At 41.2% G+C, this 15,039-nt stretch overlaps 2 protein-coding genes across 3 annotated transcripts; both read left to right on the top strand.

Moving 5' to 3' along the window:
- The first annotated feature begins 3,754 nt into the window (after positions 1-3,754).
- LOC133721875 (calmodulin-binding protein 60 B-like) lies at positions 3,755-7,023 on the top strand. Of its 2 annotated transcripts, none has more exons than XM_062148617.1 (8): positions 3,755-3,941; positions 4,041-4,110; positions 4,622-4,674; positions 4,792-5,288; positions 5,389-5,549; positions 5,652-5,846; positions 5,935-6,106; positions 6,288-7,023. In XM_062148617.1, exons 1-8 carry the CDS (start codon positions 3,853-3,855, stop codon positions 6,734-6,736), a joined length of 1,686 nt encoding a protein of 561 aa, XP_062004601.1. In that variant the 5' UTR covers positions 3,755-3,852; the 3' UTR covers positions 6,737-7,023. The 2 variants fall into 2 exon arrangements, with proteins under 2 accessions (XP_062004601.1, XP_062004600.1); XM_062148616.1 differs by having other exon boundaries at positions 3,758-3,941; positions 4,789-5,288.
- A 4,412-nt stretch (positions 7,024-11,435) lies between these two features.
- On the top strand, positions 11,436-12,817 carry LOC133722173 (uncharacterized). Its single transcript, XM_062148994.1, has 5 exons — positions 11,436-11,668; positions 11,757-11,850; positions 11,956-12,026; positions 12,274-12,330; positions 12,418-12,817. The coding sequence occupies exons 1-5, from the start codon at positions 11,558-11,560 to the stop codon at positions 12,589-12,591; spliced, it is 507 nt and encodes a 168-aa protein (XP_062004978.1). The 5' UTR covers positions 11,436-11,557; the 3' UTR covers positions 12,592-12,817.
- The last annotated feature ends 2,222 nt before the right edge of the window (positions 12,818-15,039 follow it).

Raw genomic sequence — 15,039 nt, 5'->3', positions numbered from 1 at the left:
TAAATGAATAGAGCAAAAATCATTTGCGTCAAGGAGAAAGTAATGGGAAAAAGGAAAAAGTACTCACATCTAGCTGAGAAGCGCACATGTCATTGTAAAGCTCCGTAGGACTCATAGGAAGCAGTTCTGAATTGGGGCTCAGTGATGCAAAGGCACTGGCTACCGCTGACGCGGCCGGACCATTGGCAAACAAGGATTCTCCTGCCAGAACATAGGAGTTGTCGCGTTTCTTGAAACTTAATTCTAGGACTTTGGGTGGAGGAGGAGGCATCATGACCGACTGGGTCGCCGAGGACGCAGGGGCGCTTCGAGGGGACGGATGAGAGATGGTAGCTAGCACGGGTGGCGGAGTAAGATGAACCCTCTGCAGCGGAGAATGCAACGAAATGTCTCGAACCGGTTCCACTCGAGAGGAATGGGATGGGCCATTGCCAGCTACGAGATCTCCGACCTTACGTTTTCTCACCTTCCGAGGAGGAGGAACCGATTGAGGTAGCTCCCTTACCGAACAAGACGAAACTCCTTCATCCGAAACGTTATCCTGGGACCCTCCTTCCTCTACTTCAAGGCTTTCTCCTGCTTCATCCCCCTCGACAGTGACCACAGCCGAACAAGGAACTATTAAACGAAAGGTGTCCTTGACTTCGAGATACTCAGCAAATAGTGATTCGCACTCGTCGGATATGTAGAAATTGTCCTCAATCTGTACAACATGAAGCGCTAGTTCCTTCCCAGAGAGCGCATGGTCGATATATTCTTGGTAGCGGCCAAATAAAGCTGATGGGCGGTTGGATGCGGCCTCGAGAAGATTCTCACGAGTTATAAACTGAGAAGGAAACCACTTTCTTTGCACAAGGTGATTTTCTAACCACGCAATACGGCTGGGGGGAAGATTGACCTTGGCTTGAGAGAGTTTGTAAGCTGCGATTGAAACAAAAAAACGAGTGAAAGTTTATCGGCAGGCACCGTAGAGGGAATTAAGTACGGGGAGAAAACGGTAAAGATACGTACCAAGGTCGTCTGCGAACGCTCTCGGGGGCAAAAGATCTAGCTCAGGGGAGCGCCATCCACCAGTGATCAACAAGGCCCTGGATTTCCATCCTCGATAGTTATTGGATAAACCCCCGAACACCTTCATCTTCGGATATGGAGTAAAGTTAAAATATCTGAGTTTACCAATCCTGGCACAATTGTACAGATAAAGAAAATCTGAAAGTCCTAAGGAAACCCCCCACTTCCAACCCATGATTAAAAATGCAGATAGAAGAAGATAAGCATGCGGATTAAGTTGAAGTGGGTGCAAACCAAGTACGGCCCACATGAGTTGGAAGACGGGGTGTACGGGAAACCTGATAAATCTCAGGTGCTGAGGAGATAAAATCAAGGTACCAACGGGCAAGTTTTTGCCAGTGTAAATATCGGCGTCCGCAGGAACAGGCAAGAGCTTAACAGATTTCGGTATGGAGTACTCCTCGATGTACTTTTCGATGTCGCGATCCGTCGGTTTCCAAGGCACGGACTCCTCAACTCTTTCTGGAGTTTTCTTTTGGATTTTTGCTGAATCAGTGTGCTTGATGCGAACCATGGGTGCGGGAGGCAGAAACTACGAAGAACAAAAAGGTAGTTAATGTTCCTACGCATAAACGTGCAAAAGAAGGGAAATATATGTATCATATATCATAAGATAAAATCAAATAAAATGAAATAAAAGAAATAAAAAGGAAGAAACAGAAGACAAAGAAAAGAGAAGTACCAGGTCGGGTTCGAGCTAGGGGGCACGGACAGGTGAGGGAGGCTGACCGGCGGGGGAGTCGCCGGCGAAACTCAGGAGCACCGACCAGGGCCTGGGGCGACGTGGGTCTGCTGCACCAAGGATGGGTCGTGCACTGCTAGGGCCGTGGCCGGATCGTGCGGTGCTAGGGCCGTGGCCGGATCGCGCGGGGCTGGAGGCCGGGCAAAGTGGTGCTAAGACCCGACTGCGGGCTGGAACGGCAGCACGGCGACGAGGCTGGGCCGCACAGGTCTGGGGCCGATCGGGGTGTAGGCGAGCCGAGATCGAGCAGCTGGGGTCAAGAGTAGGCGTCGCCGGCGAAGTCGAAGATGGTGTGAGGAACCAACTGAAATTGGGATCTTCTTTATAGGGGTAATGCAGCGATAAATCATGGTATGATCAAAGGAGAATCCAGAGATTCTCGCAGCAACAAGGAGTCGGAAAATCCGGCCGGAATCATGCCGGATCCGGGTCGGAAGGAGGCCGGCTTGGGCCGCGGCGGAAATGGAGGCAAAACAGGGTCGGGGACCTATCCGGGTCGGGATGAACTCAGGCCTGGGGGTGGGGTAATCGGGTCGGGTCTGACCCGTTTCAAAAAAAAAAAAAAAAAAAAAAAAAAAGGAAAAAAGAAGAAAACGAAAATTGGGCCTGGGTCGAGCTAGGTGTGACTTGACATAGGCTTAGAGGTTGGGCTGGTGAAATCTGAGGCCTTCTTTGGAGATGGTTTTCACAATGGGTGTCCAAGGGAGAAGCATGGGTGTCCAGAGAGAAGTCCAGATTTTGGGAAATTTCCTCTTTGGACAAATGTCCAAAGAGAAAATTTGGGGGCATTGTGGGGGTGGTCAACGAATTTGACCCTGCAATCAAGGCAATTAAAGAGAAGTAATGACAATAGTAAATGCAACGGTTAATGTAGCTGTAAATGCGACGATAAATGCGACATTCAGTATGACAATCATGGCCGCCAATAAGTGACGGTTATTGCAGGAGTAAATACGGCCTTAATGGTGGCGTGCCGCTCAAGTCACTACGGCTTGCTGTGCAAGTTTACTTGCAGCCCACGCCGAGGTACACCTATAAATAGGCTGCTCGACATCAAGGTAATGCATCGAATTCCAATTCACTCTACTCCACTACTAAGAAACGTACTGACTTAGGCATCGGAGAGTTTTCTGCAGGTACCCCCCCTTGTCCTCGAGCCGACGGCCAAACTCCAGGTCAACGCTCCAAGGAAGCTTCTCGATTGTTCCCGGTCAGCTCTCGCTCCAGTCCGCATTAATTGGTGAGTCAAACTCCTCAACGGAATTTTTCTGCACCAACACACGTACTCTGTAGTATGAGCTACAATTACAAGTACCCTTCCACTTCCCTAGGTTATAGCGTTTCATGGAAATTCAGATTAAACTTCAGAGAAAAGGCTCATTTCTTTTCAACTCGACAATCCTTTTCGTATCGTCACTTTAACAAACATAAACAAACGCGTTCATCATAGAAATTCTTGCCTGCGCTTTCCGGTCACCTTCATATCTATACTCTTGTACGCGTCGCGTCCACGTGGAAATGCCTCTTTCTCTATCTAAAATCTAATCACTCTCTCTCTCTCTGTCTCTCTCACATGACTTTTTCCGTCTCGTATCTCTTGGATTATGCTCATACTACAGTTTGTGATTTGTGCTAGTGTGACGGTTCGAGTACTTTTCAATCCCGACGCGTTTCGTTAGTTATAAACAAAGCTTTATCAGAATCTTAAACTTGTTCTTTTATTTCATTAAATGAGACAAAATCACAGACAAAGCAGTCATCGATCAAACCCATAGCTCGAGTCACTTTGTTATTTCCAAACATAGTGGTTAATAATAATAATCTATGCTTGACTTTTCATGATTTGCGTGTTTTTTTGAGATTACTACCACGAAGGTTCCTTGTATCTTCTTCCTCTACTACGGTCAATCCCTGGTTCCTATAAAAACCCCGAGAGTGCGTTGGTTCTGGTTATTGTTGGTATCGATTCCCTTGTAAAAGAAGACTTGCAAAAAAGTAGCTTTTTGATTCACCAAAAAAAAAAAAAAAGTGGGTTTTTGATGGTACCTAAGAGGCATTTCAGGGATGTGGAGGGTGAAGAGTTTAAGTTTCCGGTACCGGAATCGAAAAGGAGACCTCTTTTTAAGAAGTGGGTGGTTTTAGTTTGAGTAAAGATTGGTGCTTTCTGTGTGGTTTGGATGGTTGAATTTGGTTTTTGATTCTGGGTTTTGTGTTCATATTTGTGCAGTGTTGCTAGGGATGTGATGAGAGATGGTCCATTGAATGAAAAAGCGTGGGAAAATTTCTTCAGAACAGTGGTAAGATTTGACAGTAATTAACATCATCATTTTTTACTTGCTGTGTAAGACGGTAAAAAAAAAGGAATGTTCTCTTACCCCTTACCAGCCGTGTTCCCCTGGTCAGCAGCTTACCATGGGGAATATGGTCACTCACCGTCCGATTGAAATCGGACGGTTGACAGTTAAGTGATGAAATCTGAGATGAGAGCTGTCAACCGTCCGATTTCAATCGGACGGTGAGTGACCATATTCCCCATGGTCAGCTGCTGACCAGGGGAACACTACTGTACCCCTTACATGGGTTGCTTTGCTGTCCCAGTTCTATTGAGTATTGACCGTGAGGTCTTAAGTGTTTGATGAAACGCTCCAATGAAACTCTTGTTGACCGTTAGGTTTAGTTTAATTGGTTAAGAAGCATATACCTGACTTTTTCAAAGCTGATTTTACTTGGCAACTCTGTTTGAAATCCTTTTCTGGTTGTGATATTTGATACTGATCGATATGAATATTGAACTTCTTTGTTGTGTAGGTGCGAGATGAGCTGGAAAATTTGCTTGTTCCCTACCTGAGGGGATCTTCAAGGTTAGCTCTTTATTTCTTTAATGACTTTAATCCTTTATCCAAACTCCACAGCTTCAGATTACCGCGCTGAAAAATTTCTTACGGAAAATGTTGGATTTGTTGTTAATCTTATAGCAGGCCCCCGCTTCAAATTGGAGGTCCAGCTGGAGTAAGAGGCTTACAGTTGCATTTCATCAACAAACTGCCATCAACCATATTCACAGGCAGCAAGGTGGATGCAGAAGACCAAACACCTCTTCAAATTGTACTACGTGATGCTGCTACGCAGAATGTAGTCCGTTGTGGTCCCCTAGCTTCAGCAAAGATTGAAATTCTTGTTCTGAATAGCGAATTCGGTTCTGATGATCAAGAGGATTGGACCGAGGAAGAGTTCAGCAATGGTCTTGTTCGAGAACGAGAAGGGAAAAGGCCATTGGTGACTGGTGACGTGACTCTTAACCTGCGGGATGGAGTGTGTTCTCTAACTAACATTGTCTTCACTGACAATTCGAGCTGGATCAGAAGCCGAAAGTTCAGACTAGGAGCTAGAGCTGTGCCGAAAAATCCTGCTGATGAAGCACGAATCAGGGAAGCTAGAAGTGAGGCTTTTGTGGTAAAAGATCACCGCGGAGAGTGTAAGTTATATATTGATCTTTACCAATATAGAAACATAGTGTCTCCTTACTTTCTTCTCTTGTGCTCTATACTAACACTCGTCACAATATGCTCATTCAGTGTACAAGAAACACCACCCTCCATCCCTGAGTGATGAGATATGGCGCCTGGAGAAGATAGCAAAGGACGGCGCCTTCCATAACAGATTGTTCAATTGTGGAATTACTTGTGTGAAGGACTTGCTGCGGACTTATGTGAAAGATCCATCCTCGCTACGGAATGTAAGAGTCTCATTTGTTTCTGTTAGAATATGAGCCTATAATAGCTTGATGAATTTTTTAGTTCGATACTTCGATTATTCATCCACTTTTCATAAAATGCAGTGTTTTGCTCCGATCTCAAACAAGGCATGGTATGCAATCTTAGATCATGCATTCAAGTGTGAGATAGATGAACATAAGCTCTATGCTTACCATAGAGATGATGTGACCCTCCTGTTCAACATAATCTACAAGTTCAAGGGAGCAGTAATTGAGGACCAATTCTGTACTCTGGATCAACTCACCCCACCTCAAAAGGTATGTTTACACTTACAAAAAATTGGTTCGGGGTTGTATAATTGCTCGTGTTATGTTGAGAAACTGATTAACTGAGTTCCATTTTCAGGTTATGGTGGAAAATTTGAAGCAGCAGGCGTATAGAAATGAAGTTAATATGGTCCTCATAGATGCTTCGACTGTGTATGGCATTTCAAGGCCTTTGCCGAGTCTACCAGCAGAGCCATTCAATAATCCAAACTCAGATCCGCAACAATATAGTTTCCAATTCCCACAGCAAGGTAAAAACTAGGCCAATATGGGTTATCTAAGCTAGTACTTCATATGTCAAATTGCATGCTATGAACTTGCCTCATAATGTACTTGCACTTTATATGTTGTTGGTTTTCTGGTTTCGCCTTTCTATTTCGACAGTTGTCACTTGTGGTTTTCGAACTAAGTGAGATCAAATACTTTGCGCAGATGTACCGCCAATGCAATTGGGTTTCCCCCACGCATCACCTTCGACTTCATATCCTTATCAAGCAGAAGGAAGCAATCAGTTCATGGTTTCTGTAGCACAAACTAGTCATCCAATGCAAGTGTTCGCTCCAGCACTACGCAACAGTTTCTCAATGGAGGAGTTCAGCACCTTAAACTTCAATGCAGAAAACAGTTGGCCTCCAATTGTGTCAACTGCTCATTTAGGCACTACTGAAAATTTTTTACAAACATCAACTTGGTCTCCAATGAACCCAAACTGGGGGGGACAAGGGAACGGATTTTGCGATACTGGCATTCCTGGTTTTTTACATAACGCAGGGACTATAAAGAAACCCAAGGCACGCTGGTGCAAGCTTCGTGCCGCCATTAAGTGGTGGGTTTCGGTTAGGGCTAGAAGAATGGCAAGGCCTCTGTATTTGGCCAGCTAGATCAGTGTTAGTGTTACTACTCAGCCTTCCTTTTTAGTTGCTATGAACCACTAGTTGTAAAGCAGTTACCCAAAGTAAAGGGGTAGGCTTTTCCTAGATGTGTTAGACTTAGTTCCTCACTAGTCTATTTTCCTTCAGTCTTCTTCTTCTCCTTTAATGTATAAAATGTGCAAAAAGGGGTTCGAAAGTTGTTATACAAAGCTGGCCATGATGTACATAGTGTTGAATTGATCTATGTAAAAGTGGTTTCTGGAAAAGATCTAATAATATTCAGTTTATTTGTTTCACTAGTAGTCTCTGTAGAATGAGTACATTTTCTGTGAATTGCACTGTAAGTTACTTGCTGCTCTTGATGTCTATGATATCATTGCACAATGTCTTATAATTGGAAAGTTAATTTCAAATTGTTATTGAAACCAAAACCCTCATGATCAAGTTAAAGTAGCATTTGAATCAGCTTTGTAGAACTAATATAAACCTTTAAATGATCTACAGTTAGTCTCAAACTGACGCGTGTTTGTAGTTGAAAACAAACTGAATTGGTCCACGAGGCATTGTTATATTGCTAATTCATCCAATTTTTCTTGTTTTCTTGTTGTTTTTGCACGGTATTGAGTATCCTACCCGCTATTCTAATGATTATGACTAGAAATTTGTAACTTTTTTTATGTTATCTTGTCTTTTTACAAGGTGTTGAACATCCCATCTGCTATTTTAATGACTATGACTATGACTACACACGTAATATTTAATTTATTTTGTTTCACTAGTAGTCTCTATAGAATGAGTGCATATTAACAAGTAAGTCACTTGCTCTTGATGTCTACGATATATAATTGAACCAATCCTTTGTTATAATTAGAGAACTTGTTCTCAATTGTTATTGGAGTTTTTCTATTGGAACCTCCAAATTTACTCACTTAAACTCTATGCTTTTTACACCTCTTATCAAATTTTCAAATACTAAATTTACTCACTAAACCTCACTCATATAATTTGCAAACAAATTATTATCTTTAAAATAAAAAAATTTAGTCATTTCAATGATTTAATCACTCTATAAATCTTAACTAAATATACATTTCTTAATCAAACTTGAGTTTCAAAAATTAATGTCTAATCAATAAGAAAATGCAAGGAACTATTATGTTTTTTTTTTTTTTTCTATTTTAGCTGTGCAAAAAAAAAATCATTTGTTTTTATTCTTAAAAAAAAAATCATTCGTTTTTTAATGTTTATTTTTTTCTGTATTTTTTGTACCACATGATAAATATAATGAATTGACTTAGATTTAAGTCATAAATCATAAGAGGATTTATTTTGTTTTCCCTCACCAATATGCGTTCAACATATATATCATACATTTTTATGTCACATGATCTTAATTATATTTTTAATTCTTATTAAATATATATGAATGCTTTAATGAGTATGTAGTGAAATTGGAAAATGAAAATAGATAAGGAAAATAATAAGGAATACAATCTAATATTATTGAATTAGAAAGTCTACATAAAATAAGTATAATATTTTTTTGGTATAATTATTGTCCTTAATAGTCATTTTATAGTAGGTTATATATGTCATTTAATAATTCATAATAGAGTGAAGTCAAGTGAGCAGATTTGGAGGTTCCAATAGAAACTCTCTTGTTATTGAAATCAAAACCCCAATAAGCATTCAAAGATTTTTTTTTTTTTTTTTTTTTTTTTTTGAGAATGCAGTTAGTGGCGGACCTAGAAAATTAGTTATGCGGGGGTGAATTTAAACCATAATAGCTAATGAAAATTAAAATCCTGGTCCACCCATTTCTAAAATATAATTTATGCAAAAAACATATGAAAATAAGGAGAAATTTTTATGATATTAGATTAAACATGGATGAAATCATCAAAATCATGACACTTGTGGGGGCAAAAGCTGCAAAATACACTTTCAAATACATAAAATTGTCCAGAGCTTCTATATATATGAGTGTGTACGTATATGATGATGCAGTGTGGGCGGCAGCCCCCACTAGCCCTATGCTCGGTTCGCCAGTTAGGGCTGTCAATGGGTCGTGTTGAGTTGGGTTCGTGTCGGGTTAAGGTATTTATCGTGTCACAAGAGACAAACTCAAACCCACTCAATTTAATAATCGTGTCAACAATTTAAACTCAAACCCAACCTATTTATTGAACGGATTACCCGTTTCCAACCCGCTTAACCCATTTAATAAATAGGTCGTGTAGTGTTAGACAAAATGACTAATTTAAAGGTTAACAATGTGACCCATTTAACTAAAAAAAAGCATAAATTGATTAAATTCACTAAAAACTCTACAAGACGAATAATATAAATAATTATGTATAATTAATAAATAATTAAATCCAATAATTATAAAGCTGTTGTAGGGAATCGATATTTGAGAGAAAATTGCTGTGTATTCTCAGTAATAATAGGGGCATATTTATATAGAGGATTACAATGCATAGAATCTGAATTGTACAAGGAAATATCTCTAAGATATTCTCCAAGATTATCTCTAATTAAAACCCTATTACCACTAGGTCAAATAATCTAGAGTTTAGGCAAGACACAATTTGGATTTACTTAAACAAAAGCAAAATATTTCAAATTGTTTAATCCTATCAAATACTCCCAACGTCCAAAATTTCAAGAAGAAGTACAGCATAATTGGGTTATACGGGTTCACTTCGTGTTAGCCTGTTGATCCGTGGGCGACCAATTTATTAAATGGGTCATGGCGGGTTGACCCACGGCTGACCGGCTTTTTAATCGTGCGGGTTCAACCCGCTTTATTTCATGCGAGTTTCGAGTTGTGTTATCGGGTTATGTTGGAATTGACAGCCCTACCGCCAGTGAATGCATTCAAAGCAACTTTTTAGAACTAATATAAACCTTAAAATCATGGGATATTGGCCCAATGCCCAAATTTGAGCCAATATACTCTCACTTACTCCACTAAGAGTTTTTTACTCTCATTTACCCAATTTAATATTTAATGACAGTTTTGCCCTATCAATTAAACTAAAACTCATCGTTCTCTCCTCTCAGACTCTCTCTCCTCCCAGACCCAGTCACCCAGACTCTCTCTCTCTCTCTCTCCCACCCCCTCAGCGCCGTCGTCGAGGCCCAATCCGAGGCCACCGGAATCGCGCCGTCGTCGACACTCAAATCGGTCCGGCATCAAGGGGCTCTCAATCTTTTGTCGTGCAGTCGTCGAGGCACAAATCAGTCAGGCATCAAAGCTCAATCCTTAATCGGATTCATGATTTCGCTGTGAAAAACCAAAATCAGAACTAACCCAGTAGAAGTCTCAAGGTCACAGAAGAAGAAGAAGAGATTAGCACCTGTTGTTGTAGATGAGTTGGTGAGAGGGAAGAGATTGAGGTGGCCAGCTTGAACGGCCATTGAAATACACGGAGAAAAAAAGGCTTGCTATGAAGCAAGCGTTTCTCTCATCGGTGTCGGCACTTTTGGGTTGAAATTATGAAATATTATGTGGGTCTTTGTCTATGTATCATGCGTTTTTGCCTTTCTGGGAACTTGAGTCTTGTTTTGAGGATAGCTAGAAAGAAAGGAAGGAAGGAGGATGACAACACGTGTGAGGAGGAAATGAACAAAAGGCATGCAATAGAGGTGGCAAGCCTGGATGGTAGTGTTTATTTACGTTTTGGTTTGGGGGATAATAAAATGTTGTCAATGCTCAATGGGCTTGTGGATTTTTATGGGAAATGTCGGACTTAGACCAATCCATTTTTCTCATTCTTATTTCAGGGGGCAATAATCATATTACTGGAGGCAATAATCATATTATTAGGGGGCAGTAATGTTTCTACTGGGGGCAATAATCATATTATTAGAGGGCAGTAATGTTTCTACTGGGGGATAATAATCATATTATTAGGGGGCAGTAATCATATTATTAGGGGGCAGTAATCATATTATTGGGGGCTACTGGGGGCAATAATAATATTATTGGGGAACAATAATATTCTCCCGTGACTTATGAGATCTCCAACGAGCTTTTTGAGAACTTCCGGCGACTTGTAACGGGAGTCCGGCGAGCATTGACGGGACTCCAGTCAAGTCTCCGTTGACTTCTCTCTAAGTGACAATGGGAGAGAGGGCAAAATTGTCTCAATAATATATACAAAATAATAATAAAAAATACTTAATTGAGTATTAGGGTAAAAAATATATAGTTTGTTGGGTAAGTGGGAAATCTTATAGTATTTACAAATATTCTAATTAAGAAAGCATTATCGATTAGTCTCAAAGTGTCTGTTGTCGGAGACAAACTAATTGGTCTACAAAATATTGTTCGACTTCTAATTCTTCCAATTTTCTTGTTTCCTAGTTCTTTTTGCACACCTTGAATATCCCATTTTAATGACCGTGACGGCGTGACCACAGGCAAACAAACGCGTAAACATTCCGAGCATGTTGTCTTCACTGTTGGAAGACCTTGGGCTTGGTCGTTAAAGGACCATTCTGTTCGAAGGCCCAATGGCAAGAATCGTGATTACCGGTAACACCGGGCCCTTTTCCGCTCCCTATAAAAATATCCAGCCACCTGTCCACGTAAGCATTTGACTCGCGTTCGCAGAATCGTAATGATGGAAAAAATCAAATCTCTCGAAGTTTCCTTCGTAGTATCTCTGTAGAAGATATTTTCTCTGCCTAAACAAAAATCCGTCACCAAACAACCACAACAAAAAAAGCCCAGACAAAACACACCGGCTCTCTCTCTCTCTCTCTCTCTCTCTCTTTCTATGGTCTCAGATTGAAGAAGCTCTCTGATTTCAATTTCCAGTTATGGACAGGGATGGAGGATCCAACGGCGGATCTTGCTACTACTCCGTCCTCGGGATCCGCAAGGATGCCTCCGTCTCTGATATCCGCACCGCTTACCGTAAACTCGCCATGGTATTAATCATACGTCGCCGTTTCTTCAATTATCGTCAATTTCCGAAATTGATTCTAATTTTGGATTTGTTTTTGGTTTGGTGTGAAGAAATGGCATCCGGATAGGTGGGCCCGGAACCAGAACCCGTCGGTGGCCGGAGAAGCGAATCGGCGGTTTCAGCAAATCCAAGAAGCCTATTCGGGTAAAACCATCCATTACAACGACGTCGTTTGCAGCCTTTTTTTTTGTTTTTTTTTGTTTTTTTTTTGGGGATTTGATTTAACGGACGGCGGTTTTGGTGGCGCAGTTCTCTCGGATCAGGGGAAGAGGTCAATGTACGACGCCGGGGTCTACGACCCGCTTGAAGAAGAAGACGAAGTTCGTACCTTCTTCCTCCTCCTCATACTGCCTAGGCAAATGTTCGCCGTACACGATGCGCGGAACTGACTAAAACGACGTCGTTTCCATAGACGCGGTAAAAAAAAAAAAAAAAAAAAAAAAAAAAAAATCAGGCCTGATTCCGCTTTTCGTACGGTGAATGATTTGCATCGGTTTTCGCCTCTTTTTTTTTCATTTGAGCAATTTACTTTTTTGCCCTTGAATAATGTAAAATTTGTGTGATCAGGAATTTGGGGACTTCATGCAAGAGATGATTTCCATGATGAACAGTGTGAAGGACGAGGTAGATATTTATTTATTTACCTATTTTTTTCCTTATTTGTTAGGGGGTCAAATGGTAATTTTCTAAATTGGAGTGAGATATTTTTAGGGGGACAGTTTTGAAGATCTCCAGAGGATGTTTGTGGAAATGGTTGGTGGAGATGGGAGCCACGGAATGGGGTTTGACATCGGCGGCATGGATTCAACGGCCGCAAAGAAGGCACGTGTCGGTTCGTCCAGAAGCAACTCTAACGCCGCCAATCGGGGCACGTCGCGGTTCTAGCGCCGCCCTACCGGATCACCGGCACTTCATGCCGTACAATTTGACGATTTAACCACACCTGCCCATTGTGTCTCCTTTATTTGATTTAGTGGGAATTAGCTTTGTATTAAAATGGGGTAGGGTTATTTCTAGGTAACTTCGGCTTGGTCTGTAGCAATTGTGCGTGGGTTGTCACAAAAAGCTTTGCAGTGTTGGTACTTTTAGCAATAAAATTTGTTTCTTTGGATTTCTTTTGCTTATTTTATAGGGTTTTTGTCCATTTACCCTAGGCCTGGCAACGTGCGGGTATAGTGCGGGTACGGTGCGGGTTCTTAACGGGCCGGGTTTTTAACGGGCCGACCCGGTAAAAACCCGTTAAGTTAACGGGTTTCGCGGGCTAAACCCGGCGGGTTTGCGGGTTTTCCATTGGAACCCGTTAAAACCCGTAACAAATTTTTTTTTTTTTTAAGCAACTAGAACCGGTTAAGACTTATGTATATAAATTTTTTTTCCCAAATCCATTAAAATCCGTTAAGACTTATGTATAAATTCGAAATTAAAGTTCATTGTTCCGAGATTTCAATTTATTTTCTCTTGACATCAGCCTTTGGCAATTTGAAATGGATAACTTATATGCCACAAACTATTTCGGTAAAAAGTTGGGAAATGCTCAGTAATCCAAATAACGATACACACTAGATTACAATTTCTCTAATCCACAAGACCCTATAGTATCAGCAGCTGTTTAAGTATAAAACATGCAGTCCCCAAGCACAGTACAGTCAAAATCCCATAGCCAGTTACAACTTACAAGAAGCATTACAGTCTTGCCTTACAATTCCAGTCTTCAGAAATCAGCAGCTTGAAAGAAGTAACTGCATTGAAAGAACGGTGCCCATCACTTGGCAAACAGCTCCATCACACTCAGACCTTCTGTCATCCCTTAGGTTATGGTACAGTGACCAAAGTCGAATAGCTCAAATCACAAGGACAGAAAATGAGCTTAACCCAAAAGATTTAACAAACCAAAATAACACTTGAGTTTATATTGAAGATAAACATTACATCCAGAGTTAAATATGTTAAAATCACAAATCCATGTGAATTATTGAGAGGATTCAAAAGACTCAGATAGATAACTGCATTTAAGTCTTCTATTCACACAGAGATCATAGAAAAGTTCATGAGAATCAAAGCAGTACAAGGGTTCCATAACACCATGTCTTTCTCGTCAATTTCTACACAAATCAGCCCATTGCAAGAACCCACAAAAACAACCATATAAACTGGCATGGGTGTTCAATTAACTAAAACCCAGAAATCTATGACGTTAAACCCAGAACAAAAACCCAGAAATCTATCACAACAAAAACTCCATCATTCAAACCCAGAACACACTCAGATTTCAGATTATAAAATGCAAATACCCAGATACAAAAACTGCAAGGAATTGAAGAAAACCCAAAGCAAAAGACAGATCCATGCAATACCTTGAGAAATTGGGCGCGCAGAGAGAGATGAGAGATATAGAGAGAGAGAGAGAGAGTTGGGATTTGGGTGACGGAAATGAATTCACTGTGCTCAGATTGGGTTGCGTTCCAGAGAGAGAGTTGCGTTTTTTGTGGTTGCTGAATGACAGAAAGGGTCGAAGTGGGTTTGTTTGGAAGTAAACGGGTTCCAATGGGTTCCAGTGGGTTTAGCACGCAAGGCCCGTTAATTTGCGGGCTTTTTGCGTGCGGGCTTTTTTAGCACGAATTTAATAAATGGACGGGTTCGTGCGGGCTTTTACCGTGCGGGTTTCGGGCGGGTTTGCGGGTCACGGGCTCAAATGCCAGGCCTAATTTACCCCATTTCTAGGGATTTTTTTCCCACTTACCCCATTAAGTATTTTTAATTCTCTCTTACCCAATACACTCTAAGGGAGTCTTCCCTAATACCCCATTAAGATTTTTTTTTTGTTTTAAATTTTTTTTTAATACCATTTTACCCCTCACCCCTTTGTTACTTAGAGAGAGAAATAGAGAAAATGGAAGAGAGAGAAACCATAGGAGACTTCGCCGGAATCCGGTCAACTTTCGTCGGAATCCGGCCAACTTTCGCCGGAATCCGGTCACCGGCTGCCGCCACCGGAATTTGCTGAAAATCTCACCGGAAAGTTTTTTTGCCCCCAATAGACATCTATTGCCCCTAATAGAGGGGCAATAGACGTCTATTGCCCTCCAATAGACGTCTATTGCCCCCTAATAGACGTCTATTGGCCCCCAATAGACGACTATCAGCCATGTATTGCCCCCCAATAGACGACTATCAGCCATGTATTGCCCCCCAGTAGACGTCTATTGCCCCCCAATAGACGTTTAGATTACCGAAATGGTAATTAATCTTCCTAAAACTACACAAATAAAACTTTGATTAAAGAAAAAAAAAAAGGAGATTACATCAATTCAAACGTCTATTGCCTCCCAATAG

The sequence above is a fragment of the Rosa rugosa genome, chromosome 7 (genome assembly GCF_958449725.1).
Source record: "Rosa rugosa chromosome 7, drRosRugo1.1, whole genome shotgun sequence".
NCBI classification, from domain to species: Eukaryota; Viridiplantae; Streptophyta; class Magnoliopsida; order Rosales; family Rosaceae; genus Rosa; species Rosa rugosa.
The sequence above is the reverse complement of the archived record's forward strand: the minus strand, read 5'-3'. Positions and strand labels throughout refer to the sequence as shown.